Raw genomic sequence first — 13,359 nt, 5'->3', positions numbered from 1 at the left:
GGCTGAGATCAACATCACGACCTGTATAAGCTGCACACACAAGCCATCTCATCCAACCTTTTGTCAAATACTGCACCCAGAAATGACTGCCATCTGCATTTTTCTTCCACTGACATGGTCAAAAGTACTGGGGGTGTGAAAGTGCTCAAAAGTACCAGTATTTGAAGAGCGGGGGATCAAACAGTGAAAAGAAATAAAGAGAGACAAACAGAGCAGAGGTGAAGTCAAAGACAAAGCAAAGCTGGACCATAAAACACATATTCACAGTGTGGACAGGAGGAAGAATTGAGAGACCTCCACTCCATCGCAAGTCATTAACTCTAATCACTGAAATATAGTGACAAATCGTCCAAGTAATAACATGATTGCATGCAGTCACTCGTGCAGCATTACAAGATTGTGATACATTTGGAAATGGGTAATTTTTCAACTGAAAGCCCTTTAGAGCATTTTTAATGTTATCTCACACACGCATTTTTAACACGTGCTTTGTACACCTTTCATTGACCTTGATGGATGGATATAGAGTGTTCATGCTACAATGGAGGTGGACCAGCCTATCACTGGATAGGTTTGTAGAATGGGTATAAGACCACAGGTTCATGTTTGTGTATGTATTTGGTAGAAGGAGCCCATATTCCTGCTCTGCATGGACTGATGGCAGTAAATTATATTGACCATAATACAACATTTCACTCTGTTTGTATTTGAATATGATTCTAGGTGAGCGTTAACTGGTATCTTATTGAAATTTCTTGAAAAACCATAATGTCTGAAATGCTAATTACATGCTGTTTGCAAGGTAAGTGAAATACGTACTTCCTCACAAAGAAAGAATGAGGATAAAATGACTAGAAACAGGTGGCACATTAGGTAGACAGTAGACAGCACTGTGAAAAGGAAATTATTTGAATGAGGATTGGGTTGGTGGAGGGACAACCCAATTCTTGCTCAGTCATCTTGAGTTGGTAAATTAACTGTGCAGTCACTTGATGATGACTGATCCTGATCCCAGTGTGCAATATGCATTTACAACAGAAGTTATTTTCCATTTTCCAGAGAAATTCCACTGATTCTCTTTTCTATATCCTCCAAAAATCTCTCCCTCATCCACCTGTGCAACCCCCCCTCTTATTTGTTGCCTGTTCATCTTTCCACCCGTCCCTGTGTGTTTGTGCTCTGACATGGGCATAGCCACTTTGTTTCTCCTTCCCGCCAATTCTCCTACACACCTGTGCTCCATCTCGTCATCAACCCACCTCCAGCTGTATTTAAGGACCCTAAGTGCCACACCTGCCTCCTGTTACTGCAGAAGATTTCCACACTTCTCACCGCTCAGTGTTAGTATTGTGGCCAGCCAGGACATTACATAGCCTCTTTTCCTGCATGTCCAATCAATGGGGCTTAGCAGTAGAAGTTGGCAAGACTGTCCCTACACCCAAGTCCAGATTACAGGTCCAAGCCACCATGTGTAATGGTTAATTCTCCTTGCCTCTCTCTGAATTTGGCTTGAAACATATATGAAACAATAATGTTATTTATTGCACATTAAACCAAAAGTACTGACTTGCATAAATCTGATGACATTGAATGTAACTTTAAGTAAAGATATCAGTTTTACACCCAATTCATCTTTTTGACAAATGGGTGACAGTAACATGAACTGTGTGCCCAGTTCATGTTACTGTCACTCAATCTTTCCACGGGTGAGGAATGTAATTTTCACATCAGAACCTACAACACATAATCAAAAAGGATTTCATGCTCATTTCACAAACCCCACTGTTCCCTTGAAGGCTGAGGGATTCATAGAGCGTTATTTCACAATCAGTGTTTAGTAAATGGTTTGGATCAGTTCAGCAGCTTTTTATCTTTTCACACTTGAAACCGTTCTCTCACATTAACATGTTGACACTTTAACATGCCCATATCAGCATGCCACTTCAAAGCTGTACTGATAGGAATTGCCTTCACAAAATCACTCTTGACAAATTTAGTCTCCTTGTGGTTTGAGCAGTGTGTCTGATACAGTCATAAGTTTAATTTTGTCCTACATTACATCCCTACAGAGGCACTTTGGAAGTTCCTATGAGGGGTGTAAGAAATATGAATCATTTGACACAATAGTGACAGCACTTTGAGTTTAAAGCTCAGCTCTTGGTGCCTGTACTTAGTAGACATTGTGGGACTTTGAGACAAATGCTAAGCAAATGCTAAGAGCCTTAACATGAGAATGCATAGAGACAATATATGCATGACTTGATTAGTAAGAAAGTATTTTTTCAGCATAGCTGTAAAAACAATAAGTCTGTGAAGTGGATTTAAAAAGGAAAGCTGTAGGGGAGAATCTCAGTTTGCATATTTCCAGCTGTTAATGATAAACCCCAGCAAACTGATCACAGATCATGATCATTTGGCTGTGGTTGATTTTTTTTTTTTTTCCATTTAAGTACTGAATAATCAATAAGAACTGCCCTGATTTCTCCTACCGTAATAAGTGAGAGTCCTGAGCACGCAGGGGATGAATTACCATCATGCCCTCTCAGAGTAGCACAAACGTGCTATCTGCAACATGTTCAATTACACTCTCAAATCAGAGACGAACTTAATCAAGAGCTCCCATCTCATTATGCCGGAGGTCAGCGGCTGTCTCTCCTCACCGAGGAGGGACAGATTTTACTCTTTCCAAAAATCTGCAATTTAGTCACTGAGCAGCTGATTGAGAGAATGAGGACCTGGCCTTCTCCCAACAGCTGGCACTGCAGGTGGAGCTGACAGGGGTTGATTTTAGCTTGCACCATCACAGGAACACTGAGAGCATTTTACACCTCTGCTATTAAAAGTATTTTAACTTTTTTATAAGATTTTTTTTTTTTTATATTAATGTGGAATTTAGTGCATATTATCTACATCATTATGTCAATATCCATATATTATATACTTTATGCATATGGTTATAATAAGTGTTAAACTACTTCAAGGGTTAGGGTCTACATCATTATTACATAAACTTTATTTAAGGCTCCAAGAAATTTGTTTTACTGCTAATACAGCTTTAACAAGGTTGAATTAAGCTACATATTGAGCTCAAACTCAGGTGTGAACATACAGTCAGTTCCTACGTTCTTAAATTTCTGATGCTGGGAACTAGTACAGAAGCCTCATGGACAAGTGGGGTTATTTTAAGCAGATGGCTGAATCAAGCTTGGAGAACCTGGAGAGCAGAGTGAGCAAACCGCAGGAATTCATAAAAGATTCACCTTGTACAGCATCAACCCCACATGAAGCCATCAGGAGGTGTTCTGCTCTGTTTAGTGTGCTATCACGTCCCTTGCGGGCCAGAACGTGCAGAAAATGCAGAACAACATTAAATCATTATCATGAAAAAGCTTTGTTCTGGTCAGACTGAACACCGTGCTGTTCAGATACTGCAATTTGACAGGGTATTTCTGTTTCTTTGATGAAAGCTTCCTCACTCCTCTGATCAGTGGGAGACAGACCATTTACAGTGTCAGAAAAGGTTTGCAAAGATAATGAACACTAAACTAGCAAACTGATCTAGTTTAAATATTTAGCAATTATGTGATTCTATCTCAATAAAATCTAAGTTTGTGTCTGAGCTAATACAGCAGCCCTGTTATGCAAATTGAGACTGTAAATTGTTGTTAACAGAAAAAGAAAGCAATTAACACTGTCATCCACAGAAAAGGAGAGATATTTTTCAATTGCCGCACACTCGTTTTCTGTTTAAACCTGATGGATCATCCACATTGTCATGGTGCTGTCAGGCCAGTCTAATTACTTTCATGATCATTCTTACTGTAGGCATCTGAGAATAACAAATAGTTCAGTGCAGAATTTGATACAAAGCATGACCTTTCCACAAAACAATTACAGCTGCATGCAAGACAAATGAAGCTATTATGAATGGTTTAATGAGAGGAAAACTCCTCTGCAAAGGATAAAAATATATCTGATGTTAAAAATTCAGCAGCTCAATCGTGCAAAAGAAGAAGTGTAACTTTCCTTACAGACACATTTAAAGTGGATTTACATTGGACCAGCTTGGTAGCTTTTATAAGGGAGTCAATCAGTCACGCCTTATTTATTTTTTTCCCCCAGATTTTATGTTCACACGCCAAACAGTTCTTTGCTTTTCTGCTGTAGAATGTGCTTTTGCTGACAGAAGGTTAAGAGAAACATGGAGACCAAATTTGAAATTCAATTTGAGCTGCTGATTATGCCGAAAATCAGCTAGCCGTCAAATTAGATTAATAATTACAGTTTTATGATCCAATTTTCTCTCATGTTTTTTTTAATTATTGATCTGGTTTATCAAATACATTTTTGATATTTCTCTGAATGTTCAAAATATGTTTAAATTATCTAATACTGAACACACCTACAGTATGAAAGTGCTGGATGAAGCAGGCAACAAAAATTTAATTATTGAAGGGATGAAGCTAATGCCAGAATGTGGGAGCATGAATGTGTGGTCTTCGAGCATACGCGTTCCTTCTTTGTAGAAGACGGCGTCTCGGACCAGCAGAAAGCGGTCCACAACAGCAATGACGTCATCATTACTGTCAAAATGGTAACCACGTGGCTCCTTCTTCATTTTGGGGAGAAGACAGAGGTTTGAGGGCCTCAAATCAGATGATTAAGGGGCATGTTAGAGTTCCAAATTGTGTCTGTTTTATTTTCTCCCATAACTGTCACAAGAGATTAGTGTAGTCAGCCCATTTAATAGTGTGACCCCTTTAAAGGTGGTCCTCCAGTAGCATTCTCTTTGCATCTCAGAAAACAGACGCCATCACCTTGCCTATGGACCTCATCACTTTGGTTTTTTTAGGAGCCAGAGACTCTGGGTGTTCACACTGCTTTGAATAGTCTTCTGTCACTGGCTGGGAGTGTTGGACACAAGTCTCATCCATGGATTTCCCTTTAAAACATGGCATGATTGCCCCCTTGACATGTTGTGCAGACTGACACTTCCAAGTGGCATCTAACTATGCAGTCCAAAGACCAGTGCTACGTTGCATGTATTTTTCATCTTTCTTTTTGTAAGTAGAAGTACATCAAAACTTGTCACCAAAATTCAAAATGTTATAGTTGGATATACTACCTTAGAAGATGTCTTAATCCTGACAAGAAAATGCCACAGTGAAAATGCTGCCAGTCTACTAGACTGGTTCACTGTAGATTGTGCTGCCACCTCGTAAGACAAACAGCTTCAGAGCTACTCAGAGAGACAGTGTAGTGAAGACAAAGTCAACAAATGTCCTCATATGAGGATGCAGGGTCACAGAAGGCTGGACTTGAGATCAATGGTGTCTCAGCTGATCTATTAATCCATGCGTGGCTGTCTGACACATGGCCCACTTTGGCCACTTACTGCCCATCAGCAGTGCATGGAGCTGGAGAAGCAAGTGCTCATCACAGCGCTGTCACATCCAGTCCACCCTCTTGTTTCATTCAAGTTTAATAAGCAGGGCTCTGTCTCCAGAGAGCTCATCACAGGGAACTAACAATGTGGACACATCCATGGGTCAGGTCTAACACCCAGCACTCTGCTGTCCGCCGCAAGGAACCAGGTGGGACTCCTTAAACTTTGATGGTATATGTGGGAGGGATGAGATGCTGATGTCAAGAAAGGACAATGATTACAGCTGTCATCATGTCCTTACTGTCCTCACAGGGAACTAAGCGTCCAAATGCCAACTCATGCTTGAGTTGGGGCTGAAACCATTAGTCATTTAACTGATAGGTTGATCAACATAAAAAAATAACTGCCAATTATTTTGAACATTAATTAATTGTTTTAGTCATTTCTCAAGAAAATATACTGAATAAACTTTTCCTCATAAAAAATAAGACATCTGAAGACATCACCTTAGGGTCTGCAAAGTTAGAATTGGCATTTTCTCCTTGTTTCTTTCATGTCAGAAGCCAAACAATAATTTAATTAATAAGTTACTGTCAGGTGCCCTAGCCTGATCCCTCCTCTTTGTACACCTCATATATGTCGGAAGTCCTGCAAAGCAATAACACTGGCTCAGTAGTCAAGTTAGGAATAAATAGAATAAAATAAGGAATAAAAAGAACAGCCTCATGTTTCCCTCAGTATAAATGCAGGGTTTTGAATATTCATTGATTGCTAAGACTGGATCTACACAGGAAGAAATTATGAACCATGACTCACACTTGTCCACTTTTCAGAAATAGATATCTATTGGCAGAATATGTTCGTTACCATCTACAACTCTGTGTGTCTTTTTGGAGAACTGCACAACCATGCACTTATCTCTGTAAAGTTACATATATGTAAAGATGATATTTTTAGTCTGGACAAAAATGGTGGATCAGCCAACCAACACTGTCCTAAGAGCCATGCAAAGGACATGGCTAAAACAGTGTATAATTCAAATATGTTGTGATAACATCATCTACTTTATTTTGGCTTTTTTATTTTAGCACTTTTGTCTGGAAAACACAGGTGGACTAGAGGGGGATTGAGCAGAAGTTTCTCTGCTTTCAGTTCATAAAGGATTCACACCTCAGTCCACTATTCTTGAAGTGCTGCATCTTAGTTTTCCAGGATAAGTTAACCAAGTAAAAGTCCATCAGTCTGCCCAACGCTTTGGTCCAGAGACAGATAATGTACCTTGAAAACTAGTGGCAAGATTAAATTGAACTAACCCTAACCCTTCAAGCTGGGAGGGAAGTTTTGGATTTTAGCAATCGGGTGTGAAAACGAGTGAGTGTATCTTTAAAAATGCAGTTCAGTACTTTAAGCAAGTTTGTTTAAGTTTGTTATTGTAAACTGTTGGGAATAAAGTAGTACGCTTTTGCATGTTCTTCATTTTCCATATAGCTGTATTATAAACAACATATGGCACGTCAATACATGATGATGAATACTGAATGAAACATTCGGCTGTGTTGGAGCTGACACTCTCAGAGAGCAGGGTGGAGGGCTGAGCACTTTTGCTGGGAGAAGGAGGAGAGAGATTAGTCTAAACGACAGCTCTATTAGAGACTTAACCTGGGCTTTGATCATTTCCTGAGCTCCCCTTCAGATCAGCCCGAGCAACAAACGGCAAATCTGACAGGCTCCTGCTCCCCCCCCTTCCCAGCTCACCCACTACCACCACCACTCATATCCCTCATAATGTACCCAGGCTTCACTGTGATCAAAGACCCCCTTTCTGGTGACTGAGGCTCCCATCTGTCTGCCCACAATAGTGAAGACTGGGAGAGAGAAGCCCACTGTCAGACTGAGTGAAAGAGAGTATTTCATGGCACCCATATGAGTACAGTATGCTGGAGACAAAAAGCACATGAGATGTTTGTTTTTCTCTGTCACATCCTCCCTTTTTCCTTCATGGTCTATCTGAACTGTACCACCTTCTCCCCTCGAGTGTCAAATGTGATTGGTATGAACGTACATTTGTATCCGCTGTTATAAATGCACAGTACAAAGCAGACACACTTATTCGTTTGGTGCTCACTGGCCAAATGAATGGCACTACATTTTCTGCTCAGTAATTTGAAGTTTTTTTTAAATTGCCTGAGGCTGTGATTGCCTGAACCACACTGCTGCATACATGCTCCTAGCAATTGCTTCACTGAAATCAAAATCAACATGTTAATCACGTTTTACACATTTAGAAGGCACAGTCATTATAGAGCCTGTCTGAGCAGCTTGAAATAACCTAAAAAGGGAAATGAGAGCAACATTGCTAACGTACTGACCTTAAACAGATATACTGTTGGCCCTGCTAACATTTGCCAATTAAATGTGCGGTGCATACTGAAATTTTCATCTGATGATGGTCGACATGAAAAGTTAAGGGATCACCAAAGTATTTATCTGTACCAAACTTCAGGACAAGGGATATTTTAGATGTTTTAGAACACATGGATTCATCCCTGTCACATTATCAGTACAAAAGATAAAGAACTCCATGGGAACATATATGCTCCTTTGATAAAAGGTCCAAGGTACAACCTTGTGTATATAAAAACTTAGAGGTTAACGTTAACTATGACTCTCAAGCTGCAATTTGCTAACAAACAGCGCAGACTCCTGGGTAGTGTAATATTGAGACTTGCCATGCCAAAGTAACAGAAAAGAAAGGATTTCCACGCAGCTAGTGGTGGTGTGTCTGTGTGATGAGTGGTTATGTACTGTCTGATGGACAGAGATGTGGACACACGGAGGGCACTGCACTGACTGCTACCGTTAGCTTGAATACTTAAGGTGCTAGTCAGAGCTCACTAGCCATTTGCAGCCAAGTCTCTGCTAGACACAGAGGCTGCAGTGTTTTGGTTGTCACTAAAAGCAGATTTATGTCACTATTAGAGAGAACTCTACAGGTACCTGTGTTGCGGATGGGCAACAGCTTTCTTGCTGTGTGTTTGCATGCCAGTATGCAGTTATAGCCACAAATTTAGTCAGCTCTAAATGTGAAGAGAAGCTTAGGTTATATCAGGTAATCTTATGGCATGTGTTGAATGGAAGCTGTGATGACTGGTCAACGTTACCAGTCATGAGACCAAACTAGCTTAAAACTAGAGGGTTTTAAACTTGCCATGGCCGTAGCCACCACTGAGGTCATCGAGATCCAGGATTCAGTGCGTATAATAAGAGTTGTGTAATAATTGATAATTGCCTAAAAATAACTCTAGTTTGGCCCTGCAAAGATACCGTACAACACAAGATAACCAACAAGATAACCAACTTTCTCATTGTGTGTGGGTGGCTGGCAGCTGAATCCACCAAAGTTTAAACCCACTATACGATCGCTTTGTCAACATACTGTGGATGTACTATAATCCAAAACAGGATATGCCATGAGCTTGTTTGTCCACAAAAATGACCATGCTGCTGTATTGTCCTTTGTTAGAAATGCACATGCAGGTATGGAATAAATCGACCTGACCAGCTCTGGGGAATTTATTTAGGAGACATATTTCACAGAGGTCACAAAGGCATAATTATAATGGCATAATATAGTATTTTTGTATAAATATATGATTGTATAAATCACATTTTGCTTACGTTTATATACTGTTTGAGACACATCTCTGCAATTCAAATCCAAAATGAAGCAAACGCAAACATAAAGATGAAATAAAGAAGGCGACGTCTCTAAAGGTGGTCTTCGTCTCATTCATTTAACCTGATTCTCATACATTACTACTTGACAGATAATTTATGCTACTACCCACTGACATGGATTTCAAAGCTTTTGTAAGCCAAGTTTTGTCCCCAAACCACCCTAGCAAGCTCAGTTCTTGGACCTTGGCATTTCTAAAACCTTGCCTAAGGCCATGACGCTAACTTTTAGTCTTGGCTTCATCTGATGTAAATGTATTTATTAATTTAAGCGAAGGATCAGCAGTGCATGCAACAACAACAACAACAATGATTTTGTGGTCAAGCAAGTAACCTGCTGAGCGTGAGTGGAGCAAGGCTACAGAGAGCCAGGTAGGGGTAAGATAAAAAAATCATTATTTGGTGAAGCTGTTAACAATCAGACATCTGAAATATGACCCTGACACTGTTTTTTGTAAGACTTCAGAAGCCAAAATATCTGGAAATCACTGGTGTAATCTTGAACACTGTGTTGTATTGTAAAATTTGTTCAATTACGCATCAGTATTTCCCCATGAAATGTAGTATATACATTTCAGGAAATTTGGCTGTCAAGTGTTTTGACATGCTTAATAGATGAACACTGAATACCTCCAAAGCGATTGTTTGCCATCACATTTCATTAGCCAGTGGTATGTGAGGACTTTGTTTCTTATTTTGGAGTCTTTGTGCCCGTTAGATCTCAAAAATCACATCAGTATACAATCATTTGTATGCCCAAGAGATACAAAAACAGATCAAACACCAATAACAGAAACATTAATAACAGGAAACACCATCTTGCATAGGCATGTTTGGTATACAGTATGTTAATGCTCATGGATATTCAAGAGCCATACAAATGTTCTTTGTCCTACTAGAACATCATGACACATTAGGTCATTGTCCTTGCTATCTATTCATCTCTAACTGTATCCGTGCTGAGTCTCTCTTCATCTGTCTGTCTTCTTCTCTCTCAAACACAAATTTGGCTGGGAACATGTTTTGCCTTAGGGGTTCCGTCTTGCTCCCACCCTATTACAGGGCTAATGAAAGCAGTGAGAGGATCAAATCCAATGAAGCTGTTTTCACACCGCTTAACCCTTATGAAACCCTGCGACTACTGCGCCAGAACACACACACACACACACACGCATGCACACACACACACACACACACTATAGAGTGAAAAGTGCAAATGTGTGTATGAACAAACATTAGAAGACCATCTAATGGACACATGTGTAGTGTGTTTGTGCAGCACTTACTTGTGGACTTTTTTGCATGTAATTGTCATATTTGAATGTGTATTTTTACTCATGTTCTTGTAGTGTTGATTGCTTGAATTATTCCTTTCCTTATGAATAATAAATGTGCTGTGATGACTGAACACCTGAGTCTGATTAGTTGCTTATAAGTGGGAAAGAGGGTGACTTCTAAAACTCGTGCAAACTTTCGTAAAGCCTCAATGTTGACACAAAGCTGATATAAATAACATGCTTTGGACTAAGTTTTGCTGCTGTTTACTCTTGGGAGATGTTGATGATATGAGCCTTCTTCAAAAGTTCAATAGAGGAGACTCTGTTGTTTCCTGTTTCTACTCTGCAATTGATGAATTTCTGTTATCTCTTTCCTACATATGTTGTCAAACTTATGTAGGAATTCTCTGGCTTAAAGTAGCTCAAAATCTATACTCTTATAATAACAATTCATACAATGAAGTGAAAACAATGCGGCAATGTGAAAGGGGACGCTCATTGTGATCATTCTACAGAGAATTATCACTGGAGTCTGCAGCTCCTTTTGGCTTTACGGAGCTTTATAATGAGTTTTATTCAGCTTATTACTTAGTTTTCCAGCCCACAACTTTACAGTTTTGGTTCACTCTCACCATTGTAATAGGTTTGAAGCTGAAGTTGTCACCTGTCAGTGTTCACTTAAATCAACCTTCTCCTGACATTTCATCGCATGGATGAAATATCATATCACCATATACCATATCCACTTAATGTCAATATTAGTGTAAAGCTTGTTCTGCCTCCACCTCCAAGTGTCCAAAAAAACCCATACCAAAACAAATTTTAGGTTTGGGGAATGATTATGATCAAATTCTGAAGAAGTAAGGTGCCCCGTCATGTGCAAATTGACTTTGAGTATCCTTGACTACATGCTTTAGATAACTGGGCTTAATATGTTCTGGTTTCACACCTTTGTTTTCACAAGGTTTTATATGATGAGGCAGCATGATTTGAAGCACACTGGGTCTGGACTGTCTCTGGACTAACATTGATCATGCACATAAATTGTAAAAAGAAACAATTTCACACCAAGTGACACAGTGTACACTTCTTCCTTTTCTATTCTGTGATCCATTGCATTTTCTTTTCCTCAGAAAAGAAAAATAACACTGTTGTGTTCTCTCACTCTTGGTTAGGAGATGAGAAGATGGTGAGTTTAACCAACATGGAGTGTGTGCTTGAGGGATGTTTGCTAAATCTTTGTTGTATGAGCACAAAAACCAAATCAGTCCTGTTCCTGTCATTCACCTCTACTTAACCTTTTGTTGTAATAAGTCACTATTTAAGTTAGGCCAGGACTAGGTAGACTGGGCAACGATAAACTCTCCAATTGCAAATCTCTTGCCTCACTCAAGTTGTTATTTATGGAAAAAACATTTTGTTGGTCAAATCATCATTACTGACAGCTAAGCTTCAGAAGAAGCAACACCTTATCTACCTGTGAACTACCTGTCTCAGTCTGTGTGAATATTGTTGATGTAAATGTATACCTTGGTGTGGTAAAAGCTTTTTTTTTTCAAAGTTACAGAAAGTTCACAAAAATGTGCTCACTGTAAAGATGCAATATAGAGAACAGCCTTGATGAAATGAAGTACTGAATGTCCAAGAATTTCCTGCAGTTGAATGGCTCCAAACCAGAAATAATCATAATTACGCCATCTGGCTCCAGCACTTGCATCATTAACAATCTCTAATCCAGCCTGGATATCTTGAGGCTCGTTACCTCAGTATGATTTTTGGTTCAGAGTTGTCCTTTGACAGTTATGTGACTCAAGTTGAGCAATCCTGTTTTGTACAACAGAGCTATTTAACACAGATCACCTTTACTCCTTTTACCTGCAGATCAAAAAAAGGTCATTTGTGCTTTTGTATGTCCTCCAGACCGGACTATTGAAAGGGCCCTTTAGTCTGGTATTGAGAGGCTGAGCATCCAAAGGCTGATGCAAAACTCTGCAGAAAGGCAGAGTTTTAGAACATATTCTTAGAGAAGTCATCACATCACACCAATCCTTGTGGCCCTTCACTGGTTAGCTGATCATTTATAAATGATTTTAAGATTGTACTGCTTGTTTTTAAAGTGTTGAACGATCAGGCTCTCAAACACATCTGTGATCTTCTAACTTCCTATTAGCTGCTCGAGATCCCCTGGCCAGGCCCTACTAACAAGTCCAAAATCTTGACTTGCCACTAACTGTGGATCATGCCTTTGCTTTTTTATGCTTTTTTTTATTTGTTGTAATTGTTTCAATCATTTATCTTGTTTTAGATTCATGTTTTCATGTATTACTAAGTATGAAATTGGGATTCTTATTATTTCACTGTAGATATCATCACTGAGTTGGTAGCTAGTGATCATGGAGCATTTTATTCAGATCTCCTGCCAAATCCAATCTTGTGGTGGACAGTATGTGCACTGTAGAGGGTAGTAGAGGAGAATCATCTTAGCAATTGTCTTATTCCTTTATGGTAATTTTATGGTAATTACACCAGAGTCTCAAATTTAAAGTGATGACCTTTGGTTGTTGTAAAATGCTACATGTAGTACCTCTCAAAGGGCCACATAAAATGACATTTTAATGAAACCATGAAATCAATTCTCCTCCTTACCTACTGGCTGGTAGCCCTGCCTCGTAGGACCTCCAAATGGGTTGCGACTGCCAAAGGAGCCTCCGTCAATAGATCCATATGACATTCTGCCTAATGGTTGGTGACGTGTCAGATGCAGGTGCCTGGAGAAGGAGAATATAAAACACAATTTATTTTCACTTTGCAATACCAATCTAAAAATGAATGAACTCACAGTATTGACAGTAAGTGAAGAAAGTAAACATGATTTATACAAATCATGTTTACTTTCTTTGTCTTTGTAGACATAAGCCCTGTTGAGATGGCATTACTAGAAGAGGGCTGGTAATGGAGATT

General features: G+C 39.4%; 1 protein-coding gene across 2 annotated transcripts in view; it reads right to left on the bottom strand.

Moving 5' to 3' along the window:
• The window catches only part of tsnare1 (T-SNARE Domain Containing 1), a 120,465-nt gene that overhangs the window by 81,131 nt on the left and 25,975 nt on the right, over positions 1-13,359 (bottom strand). For both annotated transcript variants that reach the window (XM_041044948.1, XM_041044949.1), the window contains exon 2: positions 13,045-13,166. In XM_041044948.1, coding sequence (XP_040900882.1) covers positions 13,045-13,129 — 85 coding nt within the window. In that variant the 5' untranslated portion in view covers positions 13,130-13,166. The remainder of the gene's footprint in view (positions 1-13,044; positions 13,167-13,359) is intronic.

This window comes from Toxotes jaculatrix, chromosome 8 (genome assembly GCF_017976425.1).
Source record: "Toxotes jaculatrix isolate fToxJac2 chromosome 8, fToxJac2.pri, whole genome shotgun sequence".
NCBI classification, from domain to species: domain Eukaryota; kingdom Metazoa; phylum Chordata; class Actinopteri; family Toxotidae; genus Toxotes; species Toxotes jaculatrix.
Note: the sequence above shows the minus strand (reverse complement) of the source record. Positions and strands in the feature narration are given on the sequence as shown.